The sequence below is a fragment of the Scyliorhinus torazame genome, chromosome 1 (assembly GCF_047496885.1).
Source record: "Scyliorhinus torazame isolate Kashiwa2021f chromosome 1, sScyTor2.1, whole genome shotgun sequence".
NCBI classification, from domain to species: domain Eukaryota; kingdom Metazoa; phylum Chordata; class Chondrichthyes; order Carcharhiniformes; family Scyliorhinidae; genus Scyliorhinus; species Scyliorhinus torazame.
This window is the reverse complement of record NC_092707.1, coordinates 149,381,974-149,397,956: the sequence shown is the minus strand read 5'-3', so window position 1 is coordinate 149,397,956 and position 15,983 is coordinate 149,381,974. Positions and strand designations below refer to the sequence as shown.

At 45.7% G+C, this 15,983-nt stretch overlaps 1 protein-coding gene across 2 annotated transcripts in view; it reads right to left on the bottom strand.

The window, feature by feature from the left end:
• Positions 1-15,983, bottom strand: part of rps6ka1 (ribosomal protein S6 kinase a, polypeptide 1) — a 491,911-nt gene that overhangs the window by 458,535 nt on the left and 17,393 nt on the right. For both annotated transcript variants that reach the window (XM_072501006.1, XM_072501007.1), the window contains exon 2: positions 4,993-5,037. In XM_072501006.1, the coding sequence (XP_072357107.1) occupies positions 4,993-5,037 (45 nt within the window). The remainder of the gene's footprint in view (positions 1-4,992; positions 5,038-15,983) is intronic.

Sequence of the window (15,983 nt, the reverse complement as noted above, 5' to 3'; positions counted from 1 at the left end):
AGAAAATTAAACCAAAGTATTTGCTATGCTGCAGGTCAGCGCAAGTCCACACATATCTTTTAACAGGCAGATGTTTCATAATATTTCCATTTGTCCCAACCTCACACATGCCTTTGAAAGTCAAAGAACTGATACAACTCCATTGAATAGTGCATAAGACAGGTACGGTCTCTGTTTTGCTCATTTAGCCCATCGCCGATGGAGCCATACGGATTGGAATGACCTATAAGGGAGGGGAGGATATAAGAAGCAAGGAAATAAATAGGACATTTGGATCCAAAAGACAATTACCATCTTGCTGAAAATTGTTTGTGTATATATAATACACATTCATTTCTCTGCATGAGGAATGTCTGTTGGCAATGAAATTCAGTATGATAACATCCATAATTGAATAGCCTGTCAACACTGTTCAGGCTCATTTATGGATAATGCGTATTTGGAATAGGTACCAGAAAGCTACTGGTGCCCGAGAAATTCTACTCCAGCATAAATCTGCATCTTCAGGTGAAGTGAAAGGAGGAAAGTGAGGCAGGGTGGGGCAGAAGGGAACACTGCTCAGATAATGAGGTATTAAAAAGAGCAACAATAAGTAACAAACAGTAAGTGATCAATTGAGAGAAAACAAAAATCAGAACTAAACTCATATGTATAAAGCAAAATATTAATATTCACAAAGATTCTCTTGGAACTAACACATCAAGGCAATTGTTTAAATCAATATTTAGATACCTTTGATGTAAAAGGCATTACTGCCTCAGGAAAATTTGGACTGTGGTCAAGCATAATTAGCTTCAACAACTGTTTCTGCTTCACTTTATTTATTTGTCACCAATAACAGCAGACATATTCATTGCAGCATCAATTACTGTGATTTAATTTTAACAAGTACCTCAACAACACTTCCAAAACAAGTGCTTCAATAAAGAAATATAGCTGCGCCAAAATATTTGTTCTTGTTTTTTAGAAATTTTAAGTACCCAATTAATTTTTTCCCAATTTAGGGGGCAATTTAGCGTGGCCTGCCCTGCACATCTTTGGGCTGTGGGGGTGAGACCCATGTAGGCACGGGGAGAATGTGAAAACTCCACACGGACAGTGACCGGGGGCCAGGAGTGAACCTGGGTCCTCGGCGCCGTGAGGCAGCAGTGCTAACCACTGCGCCAATGTGCAGCCCTAAAATATCTATTTTATTCCCATTTACTACATTCAAAGTCAATGGTTCTTTTTTTAAAAAAAATTTAGAGTATCCAATTCTTTTTTTTCCAAATTATGGGGCAATTTAGCGTGGCCAATCCACCTAGCCTGCATAATGGTTTATAACAGTTTCCAAATGTGTACCAAAGTTTTCAGTTACGACTAAACTGTTTCACCATATCCGACATTTTAAAATTTGAATGTCAGACTTCCATCTCAGCCTGCGTAAACGGATGAAAGCAGGAAGTCAATGGATGGATTTCAGAGGGGGAGGGTGGGGTGAGAAAGAGAGAGAGAAGAGACAAGAGAGAGAGAGAGAGTATAAAAAGCTTCTCTCTGTATATAGAATATCAGAACCAGAAACCCACACTGTTGAAGGAAATGGTTCACAATTTTAGCAAATCCCATGCAGGCATTAAGATACTTATATAAACTTTGTACTTTCCAAAGTACAAAGACATTGCCCTGACAATCAATATTGACCTTAATAAAATGCATTTCCTTCACGTTCCTTTTTACAGGATTAAGATGATTTAACAAGCATACAACACTTTGAAGGACACTCATTCTATTAAATCGGCAAATAGCAATTATCAATTTAATGATTTGACAAAGAACAAAGAAAAGTACAGCACAGGAACAGGCCCTTCGCCACTCCAAGCCTGTGCCGACCATGCTGACCGTCTAAACTAAAATCTTCTACACTTCCAGGGTCCGTATCCCTCTATTCATATCCTATTCATGTATTTATCAAGATGCCCCTTAAATGTCACTATCGTCCCTGCTTCCACCACCTCCTCCGGCAGCGAGTTCCAGGCACCCACTACCCTCTGTGTAAAAAACTTGCCTCGTACATCTCCTCTAAACCTTGCCCCTCGCACCTTAAACCTGTGCCCCCTAGTAATTTACCCCTCTACCCTGGGAAAAAGCCTGTGACTATCCACTCTGTCTATGCCCCTCATAATTTTGTAGACATCTATCAGGTCGCCCCCTCAACCTCCATCGTTCCACTGAGAACAAACCGAGTTTATTGAACCGCTCCTCATTGCTAATGCCCTCCATACCAGGCAACATCCTGGTAAATCTCTTCTGCACCTTCTCTAAAGCCTCCACATCCTTCTGGTAGTGTGGCGACCAGAATTGAACACTATACTCCAAGTGTGGCCGAACTAAGGTTCTATACAGCTGCAACATGACTTGCCAATTCTTATACTCAATGCCCCGGCCAATGAAGGCAAGGATGCCGTATGCCTTCTTGACTACCTTCTCCACCTGTGTTGCCACTTTCAGTGACCTGTGGACCTGTACACCTAGATCTCTCTGACTTCTACCATTCACTGTAAATTCCCTACCTGCATTAGACCTTCCAAAATGCATTACTTCACATTTGTCCGGATTAAACTCCATCTGCCATCTCTCCGCCCAAGTCTCCAAACAATCTAAATACTGCTGTATCCTCTGACAGTCCTCATCGCTATTCGCAATTTCACCAACCTTTGTGTCGTCTGCAAACTTACTAATCAGACCAGTTACATTTTCCTCCAAATCATTTATATATACTACGAACAGCAAAGATCCCAGCACTGATCCCTGCGGAACTCCACTAGTCACAGCCCTCCAATTAGAAAAGCACCCTTCCATTGCTACTCTCTGCCTTCTATAACCTAGCCAGTTCTGTATCCATCTTGCCAGCTCACCCCTGATCCCGTGTGACTTCACCTTTTGTACCAGTCTACCATGAGGGACCTTGTCAAAGGCCTTACTGAAGTCCATATAGACAACATCCACTGCCCTACCTGCATCAATCATCTTTGTGACCTCTTCAAAAAACTCCATCAAGTTCGTGAGACACGACCTCCCATTCACAAAACCATGCTGCCTCTCGCTAATACGTCCATTTGCTTCCAAATGAGAGTAGATCCTGTCTCGAAGAATTCTCTCCAGTAATTTCCCTACCACTGATGTAAAGCTCACCGGCCTGTAGTTCCCTGGATTATCCTTGCTACCCTTCTTAAACAAAGGAACAACATTGGCTATTCTCCAGTCCTCCGGGACATCACCTGAAGACAGTGAGGATCCAAAGATTTCTGTCAAGGCCTCAGCAATTTCCTCTCTAGCCTCCTTCAGTATTCTGGGATAGATCCCATCAGGCCCTGGGGACTTATCTACCTTAATATTTTTCAAGGCGCTCAACACCTCATCTTTTTGGATCTCATTGTGACCCAGGCTATCTACACACCCTTCTCCAGACTCAACATCCACCAATTCCTTCTCTTTGGTGAATACTGATGCAAAGTATTCATTTAGTACCTCGCCCATTTCCTCTGGCTCCACACAGATTCCCTTGCCTATCCTTCAGTGATGTGGAGATGCTGGCGTTGGACTGGGGTGAGCACAGTAAGAAGTCTTACAACACCAGGTTAAAGTCCAACTGGTTTGTTTCGATATCACTAGCTTTCGGAGTGCTGCTCCTTCCTCACCTGAGGAAAGAGCAGCGCTCCGAAAGCTAATGACATCGAAACAAACCGGTTGGACTTTAACCTGGTGTTGTAAGACTTCTTACGATCCTTCAGTGGACCAACCCTTTCCCTGGCTACCCTCTTGCTTTTTATGTACGTATAGAAAGCCTTGGGATTTTCCTTAACCCTATTTGCCAATAACCTTTTGTGACCCCTTCTAGCCCTCCTGACTCCTTGCTGAAGTTCCTTCCTACTTTCCTTATAGTCCACACAGGCTTCGTCTGTTCCCAGCCTTCTAGCCCTGACAAATGCCTCCTTTTTCTTTTTGACGAGGCCTACAATATCTCTCGTTATCGATGGTTCCCGAAATTTGCTGTATTTATCCTTCTTCCGCACAGGAACATGCCGGTCCTGAATTCCTTTCAACTGACATTTGAAAGCCTCCCACATGTCAGATGTTGATTTACCCTCAAACATCCGCCCCCAATCTAGGTTCTTCAGTTCCCGCCTAATATTGTTATAATTAGCCTTCCCCCAATTTAACACATTCACCCTAGGACCATTCTTATCCTTGTCTGCCAGCACTTTAAAACTTATTGAATTGTGGTCACTGTTCCCGAAATGCTCCCCTACTGAAACTTCTACCACCTGGCTGGGCTCATTCCCCAATACCAGGTCCAGTACAGCCCCTTCCCTAGTTGGACGAATCTACATATTGTTTTAAGAAGCCCTCCTGGATGCTCCTTAGAAACTGCCCCATCTAAGCCCCTAGAACTAAGTGAGTACCAGTAAATATTGGGGAAGTTGAAGTCTCCCATCACAACAACCCTGTTGTTTTCACTCGTTTCCAAAATCTGTCTACCTATCTGCTCCTCTATCTCCCGCTGGCTGTTGGGAGGCCTGCAGAAAACCCCCAACATTGTGACTGCACCCTTATTCCTGATCTCTACCCATATAGCCTCGCTGCCCTCTGAGGTGTCCTCCCATAGTACAGCTGTGATATTCTCCCTAACCAGAAGCACAACACCGCCACCCCTTTTACATCCCCCTCTATCCCGCCTGAAACATCTAAATCCTGGAACGTTTAGCTGCCAATCCTGTCCTTCTCTCAACCAGGTCTCTGTAATGGCAACAACATCATAGTTCCAAGTACTAATCCAAGCTCTAAGTTCATCTTAGGCTGGGAAGAGGTGCACCTAATTATCAAGTGTTTTTCCCTATCAAATTCCATTCGTAATCATCTGAAAATCTAATTATATTTATCGAAACTTTCAAATACACATGGTGATTGCACTTCTGCTCCACTTTCTCTCTCTGGCAACCTTCACATTAGTACCTGCAATGGAGGATCTGTTGTTTCTTCTGAAGCTCCATGTCCATTCTGTAAAATAAAAAGTTAGAAAATAAACTGCCAGCTAAATACAATATATGAATGCCACATTATCAAATAAAGAGCAAGCACTGTAAAAGAAATGTGCCCCAACAAGCTACACAGTTGCCACATTCTGATGTATAACATTTTCTAATAGGTTTTCCTTGCAAATGGAGCACGGGCACTTCAGCATACAAAACCTGATCTACGGATAGCCATTGAGAGCCATTCCAGGGCACACTGATTATTTTTTAAAGATTTAAAAAAAAATAATATCCCACTGTATTCAGCATTTATCTATTTTATTCCCATTTACTACATTCAAAGTCAATGATTCTTTTTTTTTTTTAAATTTAGAGTACCCAATTCTTTTTTTCCAAATTAAGGGGCAATTTAGCATGGCCAATCCACCCAGGCTGCACATCTTTGGGTTGTGGGGGCGAAACCCACGCAATCAAGGGGAGAATGTGCAAACTCCACAAAGACAGTGACCCAGAGCCGGGATCGAACCCTGGACCTCGGCACCGTGAGGTGGCAGTGCTAACCACTGTGCCACCGTGCTGTCCTTCACTGGGTCAATTTAAACAAGCATAGCGTTGAGATTCAGTTATTTCTCTGTTATCATTCACTTAGTGTACCACATATCTGCCATCTGACTGCTTAGCTAGCATCAAGTCCTGAACAAGGTACTTTGTTCAACTCAACCATTGCCAAGACTAAAGCATTGTGCTCAGTTTCTATCAAAAACTCTGGGTGTCCTCCCTTCTCCTGGCAGTTTTCTCAGACTGAGCTCAATATCCTGTTTGGATGGCATTTCAAAACACATCATCCAGCTACCACCAAAACTATCAATTTCCGATCCGCATCTCGCTACCAATGCAGAGATATTAATTCATGCATCTGTTTCTTTCCTGCATAACCCAAACTCTGCTAACTGCATTTTATCCTGCTTTATCATTCTTGTTTCTTGCCAACCTTTGCTGGTTTTCTACCCTCCTAAACATCAAACTCACCTGCAAATTCCTTAATGGTCTTGCCCCTTCCAACCTCTGTAACCAAATTCAACCCCATGTTCCTGCTATGCACCCTCCTCTCTTTGGATGTTCAGTCCTTTGCATCTCTCCCACACCCACCTTCAGCAACTGTTTAGGTCCCACACTTTGGAATACTTACCCTAAATCCCTCCATACTACTTTACTTCCCTCATCTCAAATCTGTTTAGAGATGTCGCATTAAAGCATAATGAACAGAGTTAGTATTTTAAGTATAAGGTTTTTTATTGATTCACGAAACGTAGGTGTCACAAGACTGGCATTTATTGGTCATTCCTAATTCCTATCAAAAGTGGTGGTGAGCCACCTTCTTGAATCACTGCAGTTCATGTCGTGCTGATGCATCCACTATGCTGTTCGGGAGTTCCAGAATTTTAAAAATCTTTTTATTGGCATTTCTATATTTATAAACAATTGTGTATATATACACACATCACACTTTTCTTACCCACGCTAATTTACTTTATTGTACAGAGAGGTTTATTTTGTTTTTCGTTTAACCCTATATATTTCACCCGATATACATTTAGCCGCCCTCTGGATCGGTCTATAGTTCCTACCCCCTCCCCGTTGCCCTCGGAGTATTTTCTGTCGACTTCCAGAATGGTGTCCACCAGTTGTTGCCTGGCCACCCTCTCTTCCCTATCTTTGCTTGCCTTGTAAGCTATGATCTCTCCTCTAATCATGGCCTTCAGTGCCTCCCAGAACGTGGAGGGTGAGACTTCCCCGCTTTGGTTGTTACTAACGTAGTCGCCTATGGCCCACGATGTTTTTGGCAGAAGGCCTTGTCAGCCAGGAGGTCCATGTCCAGCCTCCATGTGGGGAGCTGGGCACGGCCTGTCTCCAACCTCACATCCATGTGGTGTGGAGCGTAGTCAGAGATAACGATCGCAGAGTATTCCGTTCCCGTGATCCCTGGAAGCACTGATTTCCCCACTGCAAAGTCGTCGGTACGGTTGTACACCTGGTATACTTGTGAAAAGTATGAGAATTCCTTTTCTCCCGGGTGCAGGAACCTAGACGGGTCCACTGCTTCCATCTGCTCCATGAAAGCCCAGTTCCCTATCCATGCCAGTCTTTTCCCTGCTCTGGGGTTTGATCGGTTGGTCAGTAGGTCCTGCACGCTGTTAAAGTGCCCCCCCCCCCCCCCATAATCAGTCAGAGTGTGTCAATGTCAGAGACTTCCGCCATGGTCCTCTTTATGAATTCTGTGTCGTCTCAGTTGGGAGCGTACACATTTACCAGTACAACCGGTGCCCCTTCCAGGACAAAACTGACCAAGACGTACCGTCCCCGTAACTGTCCTGCTTTCCGTAAACTTCATCCTCTTGTTGATTAGTATTGCTACCCCACTAGCCCTCGTCCCGTAACATGAGTGGTACGTCTGTCCCACCCAGCCCTTCCTTACCAGCAATCGGTCCTTCTCCCTCAGGTGCGTCTCTTGTAAGTAGATTATGTCTGCTTTTAGGCTTCTTAGGTGGGCGAAGACTCTGGATCTTTTCACTGGGCCGTTGAGTCCCCTTACATTCTAGGTAACAATCCTGGTGGGGGTTTCTGACCCCCCCGGTCCTGCGGGATCACCCATACTTACCTGGTGGACGCGCTCCCCTGCACTCCAAGGTTTCCTTTCGTTAGGGGGCTATCTAAATGGCCGCGGTCGTTGCTCCCCCCAGGAGGTCAGGCCCCAGCGCTCCGGGGTTTCCCTTTGGCCAGGCGGTGCCCAACATAGCCGCCAGCTGTGTGTACGCAACTTGGGTGCGCCCCTGCCCTCCAAGGTCTCCCTTTGCCCTGATGCCTCCCGAGTGGCTGTTTGCAGCGCCATCTTGGTTCCTCGCCCTGCTCCACCATGCCTGCCTCTGTTCTGTTTCTCCACCACAACCTTCTCTTTGCTTCCCTCTTGTTCTGCGCTCTCCCCCTGACTCCTCACCCCCCCCAGTGTTCTTCCTCCTCCCTTCTGCCCATCCCCACGCTCTCTTTGTGCCAGGTACTCCCTCTGGCCCAAGAGGCGTGCCACGGCCCTCCTTTCTTCCTGCCCTCCCGTGTTGGCCCTCCTCACTAGCATGGTGTCGCTACCATCCTGTCGCTCTGGTCCGAGGCGGCCTTCTCCAACTCTAGGATTGTTTTCTCCTGCGCCTCCATCTTCCTGCCCAGGCCTTCGATGGTCCACTGCATTTTGTCTGTCATCTCCCACAGCACCTCCTTCATCATCGTGTGGAGCTCCATCCTAATCACCTCCTTAATGGCGTTTAGCTCCCTTTTTAGCATGCTTCTCCACTCTATGCGGGGGGGGATGATGGTCGCCGCGTCGTTCCTGCTCCGGTGTTTGGTCCGCCCGCTTTTCCCCTTCCAGCTTTGACAAAGGGTCATCTGGACTCGAAACGTTAGCTCTTTTCTCTGCCTACAGATGCTGCCAGACCTGCTGAGATTTTCCAGAATTTTGTTTTTGGTTTCAGATTCCAGAATCTGCAGTAATTTGCTTTTATTCAGATGTTGTAAGACTTGGGATTGTGGCAACTCACTTAAGGCTCCCTTGATAGCATCTTTCAAAACCGTGACCTGTATCTAGGAGAACCAGGACAGAAGGCAAATAAATCGAAAATCAACCCCTGCAGGTTTCCCTCCAAGCAATAAATGCTGGCCTTGTCAGGTGACAGCCACATTCCATGAACAAAAGGAAACCTTATATTGTTCTTTTATGTTCTTCTCTACAGAAGAGGCTTTTGAAGGGCAGGAAAAGGTATGGTCAGCAGCAATTCTATCATTATAGTGCCCTGGAAGGATGGAAGTTAGAATTATAATCAAGATCTAAAGCAACTTGCAGTTTTAGTCATCAGGAGACTGGATTTAATATAGATCAGGTTTGAATGGACATGTAGACCCAGTCCCAAGCATTCTTCATAGTACACATTTATAGCTTTGCACCCAAATGTTTTGTTTCCTCTGTACAGGCAAATGGCTTTAGCCGAGGTCTTCCAGCTGTTCACACCAGCAGGATCATCCAATCCCACTGACGCCACACCCCCACCTTAGGTTCCCTGGCAGCATGGGATGGATTCAATGGAAAACTCCCATGGACAAAGGCAGGACCAGAAGATCCCAGGGCTGGCCAATGGTGGGATGTCTCCCGCTGCAGGGAAACATGTTGCAGGGTGGCCAGAGGATCTCACCCATTAAGATTTTGAAAATGCTGTTTAGGTCAGATTGCGGTGAGCAAATAAATTAAGCCTTGAGAAACTTCCCCTTCATTCTCCATGTGGGGAACAGCTCTCCCTCTCTTCATCGCCTGCCATCAAAACCATACATAAAAACGTTCTAAGTGACATCAAATCATATGACAAAGATCCTCTCAGTAATGTTCAAGTCCATTAATATATGTTGAATAGATACCAAAACAATTAAGTATTGTGTTGCTACTTCAGTAATGAAATTTGCTACAATGTGTTTGGCTAAAAAAAATTAACACTGCATGAAGAAGGAGGTTCAATATATTGCTGGCTGGTTAGTTGAGCTGTGCGGGAAGTGCAAAGCATTATACTAAAGAGAAACACCGACCTTTACAGAATGCAAGAAAAATCATAATTTAAGGCAGTTTAAAGAGGCTTCCATTGTAGAGTACATTACTCAATTTCAAAGCCATCTAAAAGCATCCTTTTTATTTTAAGGCAAGTTTTTGTGACTTACAATTCTACATTGAATCTATCTTTCACAATCTAAATGCATGTCAACATTTTTTTAAAACTGTGGCAGGTAGTTAGCCACAAGTTAGGGCAGCACGGTAGCATTGTGGATAGCACAATTGCTTCACAGCTCCAGGGTCCCAGGTTCAATTCCCCGCTGGGTCACTGTCTGTGCGGAGTCTGCACATCCTCCCCGTGTGTGCGTGGGTTTCCTCCGGGTGCTCCGGTTTCCTCCCACAGTCCAAAGATGTGCAGGTTAGGTGGACTGGCCATGCTAAATTGCCCTTAGTGTCCAAAATTGCCCTTAGTGTTGGGTGGGGTTACTGGGTTATGGGGATAGGGTGGAGATGTGGACCTTGAATAGGGTTAGGGTGCTCTTTCCAAGAGCCGGTGCAGACCCGAAGGGCCGAATGGCCTCCTTCTGCACTGTAAATTCTATGAAACTCTATAAGTTTAATCTCCCTCTCTCTCCAAGTTTCTGATCTCATCTGTTGAGTACTTCCACACAGAAAGAGGATGGGAGAGATTACAAAAAAAAAAGTGCTGGAAAACTCAGCAGGTCTGACACATATATAGAGAGAGAAACAGAGTTAACATGGAGTCCAATATGACTCTTCTTCCAAAGAGTCCACCTTAATGTATGGCTGCATCAAACTGTGCACAGACCCTTGTAGACAATGTTACTTCATGCTGAGTTTCTATCTGTCCCCAGTCTTGCGAAGGATGGGTCTGGCCAAATTGTGGTGGAAAATTGGTGGACTGTGCTGTTCCCCTGTCCCTCGTGGAAGATTTTGCACAGAAAATTATCTTTGACCACAAGTCCACCAGGCCGTGATCCACACAATGTCCTGGAGACCCTGCAGGAAAAGGGGATGATGGATCCTGCTGGATGGTTCTCTGACCAAACTGACATTTGGCAAAATGCTACACCTTTCAAACAAGCACCAAGAACAAGCTTGGCTGACGATGAGAAAGTGACAGCCCTATCAAATCCTTCATAAACACCAGAGTTTCAGAACCACTGTATACTGCCCTTGGCGCAGACTGTTGCCCAGCTCCTTCTGAAATGTGCATTTGCAAATGAGATCAGGAAAGAGATGCAGTGTTTTTTGTTGAAGTTCATCCTAAGCAACCCCATAAAGAAGGACTGTGCTCTATTGACTATTCCCAGGGACACACAGAGACAAACATTAATTACTGTGAGAGAACCATCAACTTCGTGAAAGATGCTCTTTGGTTTGCCTTAAACTTGCCAACCTTCCAGTGCAAAGAGCTGTCCACGACCAACTGTTGCAGACTGGCATATTCCAAAGTCCAGGTCTACATACTCCCGTCAATGTACACAGAGGGCCGGAAGCCATGGAAAATTCCTCCAGCTGTATGCACCAGAGTACATTTGACAGAAAATGTATTTTGTAACTATACCCTGCAATTGTAAGTACAATGAGACACCACCCAGAGTACCATGTACTGTTTTGAAAGAAATTCCACTGTATTACATTTTATGTAATATATAATTTGAAAAAGTATGCAACATACTTTTGCAAAGCTTTATGAAAAAAGAGTGGACATGAAGTACAATGAAGTTATTCCATTCTAATTTGAGTGAACATTTCATCTTCAGGAATTCCCATTATGAAAAAATTTCACTTCACTGTAGTTAATTTTGAGCAGGTGTCAGTCACTCTGCCAAATACTATGACATTTACATTGCGTTTTCATGATCGGCACTCCCAAGAACATAGATCAATAGATACTCTGAATTTGATCGTCACTGGGCATCATGAAATAAAAGAAGACAGCCAAATAGTTTGTATGTCAAATTAGATACAAAGACATCATTTTAACAAGAAGAGATCTCCACCATCAAGTATATATTGTTGCAAGTTTTATTTCCAAATATCTGCCACTTGGAGGGGAGCAAGTCTCTGGCTAGTTATAATATTTTCATCTGAGTCAAAAAACGTAGCATTTATAGCACACTCCAAACAGTCATCAAAAATGGAGACCAGTGGTTCAGTTCTAAATGCTGAGTAAGCATCCAACAGGGTTCACTAGTTCAGTGGGTCTAACACAGGTCCTATCCACCCCTACCACTGTATGGATTATGGGAGCCCATAAACCTCCCTAGTACAGTATGAAAACCAGGAAGGAACAATCACTTCAAATTGCAAACTGGTTTATGATCCTTCCATTATTGCACAGGATGTTCCTAGGGAAGAGAATGTGGGGATACAAAAACCAAACCATGAGATCAACTTCCACCTAAAGATATTGACAGTGTGGAACACAGGGCCCAATGGTTCCTCTCAACAAATGACAGGAATATTCATCCTAATGTACAAAGAATATTATAAATCCAAAGTGATAACAGCAAGGTCTTCCAAATTAAAAGCAGAAAAATACTGGAAAAGTCTGCAGGTCTGGCAGCACTTGTGGGGAGAGAAGCAGTTAATGTTTTGAGTCCGCATGGCTTCTTCAAAGCTTAAGAAAGGAAGAAATGTTATTGATTTTATACTGTATAAGCGGAGGGGCAGGTGGAACAAAGTAGAAGGTCAGTGATAGGTGGGAGATAGGAGAGATTGCACAAAGGTGTCGGGTGTTCTTAACTTCTTTACAGGGGAATTTACAATATTGCAATACATATACAGCAATAGGTTAGTCAAAGTGAAGAAATATCTATAATGCCAAATCAGATGTACAAAGTACTGAATATTTCATCAGCTATTTGATACGAATTAACCAGGTAACATTGTATACACAGTCACAGCCAAGCTATGCTGTGACATGATATCATAAATCATATTTTCTCTCACTTCAATTTTCCACATTCCAGTGTTATGCTGTAATTCTTGAACCTGAAATTTTATCCAAATGTGTTTAGTTTTGGTGTTTTTCTCTCTTTTAATTCCCTCTATCTTCAGACTTCCGTTTGCGGCATGTAGATGAAGGTCGAGTATTTGGTGACTCCTGCAAGAGTGGTCTTTTCTAGACCCTTTGCACCCAGATTTTTGGAAAGTTCTTTTGTAAGAAGCTGTGGGAAGGTCTGAGGCATTTGTAGAATGTCAAGAAATGGAAAACATAATCCAGGGGGAGTGAGCGATAGTCCGTCGCCCAAGTGTGGCGAGGAGTGCTGCATGGGTACAGATGATAGGAGAGAGCCTATCGAGTGGGGCCACGCTTAGCACGGTGGAAAAGATGGCTAAAGAGATAGCCTGGGAATTTAAGCATTTGTTCTCAAAACATTTGAATGGCATCAGTCAGAGAGGATGGCCTCGATTAAGGAGCGGTTGGATGAGAGCTTTCTTTGCCCTGATGAGAGAGGAGTTGGTGAAGATTTCGACAGCAGTGCAGGAGCAAGGGGAGAAAATGAAGGGGGTGGAGGAGGCATTGTCACGGCAGTGACCAGATCACCTCGATGGGCGAGGAGCTGTGGAAGGTGGCAGAGATCAACAGAGGGCTGAGAGAAAAAGTAGAAGACCTGGGACAGGTCACAAAAGCATAATCTGAGGATTGTGGGTGTGTCTGAGGGGGTGGAGGACCGGAGCCTATGGAGTATTCCGCTGACATGCTGCCGAAAGTGATGGGGAAAGGGGGAGGCTCCCTCCCAGTACAAATTGGACAGGACCCATCAGTCGCTCCAGTCGAAACCGAGGACAAATGAACCATCGAGAGCTGTGGTGATTGTCCGCTTTCACAATTTTCAAGTGCAGGAGAAGGTGCTGAGGTGGACGAAGCAGAAGCGGGCTGTGGAGTGGGATGGAAATGATATATATTATATCAGGATCTGACAACAGAGCTGGCAAGGAGACGGGAGGCCTGTGGTCATGCTAAGGCGGCGTTGTATAAATGCAATGTGCGGTTTGGTGTGGTGTACTCAGTGAAGCCGAGGGTCACACACAATGGCAGGGACTACTACTTTGAGATGGTGGCGGAAGCGTTCGTGAAGGCAGAAGGCCTGGGATTGGGCTTAACTGTTTTTTACCATTGTGTTATACTTTCCCATTATAGATGTTGTGGTTAATTGTTTTGGTAATAGATGTTTGGGTTGGGGTTATTTGGGAGGATTGGTGGTGATTTATGCTTGTTTAGTTTTGGGGTTTGTTTGGATGTGGGGTGTTGTGAGTTTGGAGCTGGTAGGTGTGTGGGGGTTTGGAGTTGATGTGTTTTTTCACTGTGGGGGAATGGCCACCGTACCAGCAAACGTAATGTTGGCGAGTGAACGGGTGGGAGGAGGGGCCACTGTCGTTGGAATCTGTACAGACAGATTAGGAGGTGTCAATGGTGAGGGGATGGGGATGAAATTGGGTGAGGTGTTTTTGAGAGGAAGTGGTGGAGGGGTTTCTGGGAAGGAGGACAGGTGGCTGGTGGGGGAGGGGGAAAAAGGTGGTGCTGAGACGGTGACTGGGGCGGAGCTGCGTCATGCCTGCTAGGTAGGGCCTGGGAAGATGGTCATGGCAGGTAGGAAGGGTGGAGGCAGAGACCCTCGGTCAGAGTGGTAATGAGCATGTGAGGGTTGGGGGGGTCCGGTGATGAGAGCGCGGGTCCGGTGAAGAAGGCGGATCAGATGCTTTTACAGGAGACCCAACTGAAGGTAAAGGACCAGATGAGACTGAGGAAGGGCTGGGTGAGTCGGGTATTCCATTCGGACTTCGACAATGTAGCCTGGGCGATACCAGGGAGTAAACGAGTGAGGTTCCTAATGGTGATGGTGGACCAGGGGGGCAGATACGTGACAATGATGGGGGCGTTGGAAGGGAGGCTGGTGGTGCTGGTTACCGGATTTGGGGGGTGGGTGGTTTGGCATATGATGTTGGAGACGAAGGTGGACAGGTTCCGGCCGCGTTTGCTGGTCCCTTCGTGGGGGTGGGGGTGGGACCCAGCCCAGGTCACTGTCTACGTGGAGTTTGCACATTCTCCTTGTGTCTGCGTCGATTTCACCCCCACAACCCAAAGATTGTGGCGGTTAGGTGGATTGGCCACACTAAATTGCCCCTTAATTGAAAAAAATAATTGGGTAATCTCAATTTATTTTTAAAATGCATTAAAATGGGGAAGGTGATTGAGGAGTATGTGTAGTTTATCCGAAATGGGGGGGTTTTGTCGTTGGTGGTTTGGGAAACGTTGAAAGTGGTAGTGAGGGGTGAGGCCATTTAATTCAAGGCAAAGATGGATTGGCAGGCGCAGGAGGAATGGTAGCGGTTGATAGGAGAGATTTTGGAGGTAGATGAAAAGTATGCGGAAGACCCATAGCTGGGACTGTTGGCGAGGAGAAAGGAGTTGCAGGCGAAGTCTGATCTTCCATTCATGGCAAGGGTGGTTCGATAGTTGAGGCGAGCAAGGGGGGTGGTTTATTAGTATGATGAGAAGGCCAGTCGACTGCTGGCGGGCCAGCTCCATCAGCAGGCAGCAGCAAGGGAGATTGAGTGGATTAGGGATAGAACGGGTGGGTTGATAGTGGTGGCGGAGCAGGTGAACAAGGCGTTTGAGGACTTTTCCAGGGGCATGTACAAGTCGGAGCCGCCGGAGGATGAGTAGGAGATGAGGGAGTTTTTGGAACAACTGGAGTGTCTGAAGGTGGGAGAGGAGGAGAGGGCCAGATTGGAGGAATGAATGGGGGTGGAGGAAGGGCAGGCATTGATAGGGAAGATGCAGTCGGGCAAGACGGATGGGTTCCAGGTAGAATTTTATAAAAACTTCAACGACAAGTTGGCACCGCTGATGGTAGAAATGTTTTGAGGACTCGATAGTAAGGGGAGTATTGCCAGAGATGATGAGGCAGGTATCCATCTCATTATTACTCAAACAGGAGAAGGATCCAGTGGAATGTTGGTCGTACAGGCCCATTTCTCTACTGAACATAGACACTCAGATATTGGCAAAGGTGTTGGCGGTGAGGTTGGAAGGCTACCTTCCAAAGGTGGTGGGTGAGGATCAGATGGGGTTCGACAAGGGCAGACAGCTGTGTGGGTAGGGAAGGTAGCCAGGATAAGGAAGGCCGTGTTCCAAAGGGGGCAGCAGTCAAGAGGGTTTGGCTCTTCCGAATGCAGAGAAGGTTCGGGGCTGGAGGAGAGAGACAGAGGCTTTGTGGGTTCGGATGGAGGTGGGTTCTTGTAGCGGGCGCTGGCAACGGCGCCGCTACCATTCACCCCAGGGAAGTACTCGGGTAGTCCTGTGGTGGAAGCCACGATGAAGATTTGGGGGCTATTCCGACAGCACTTCAAGA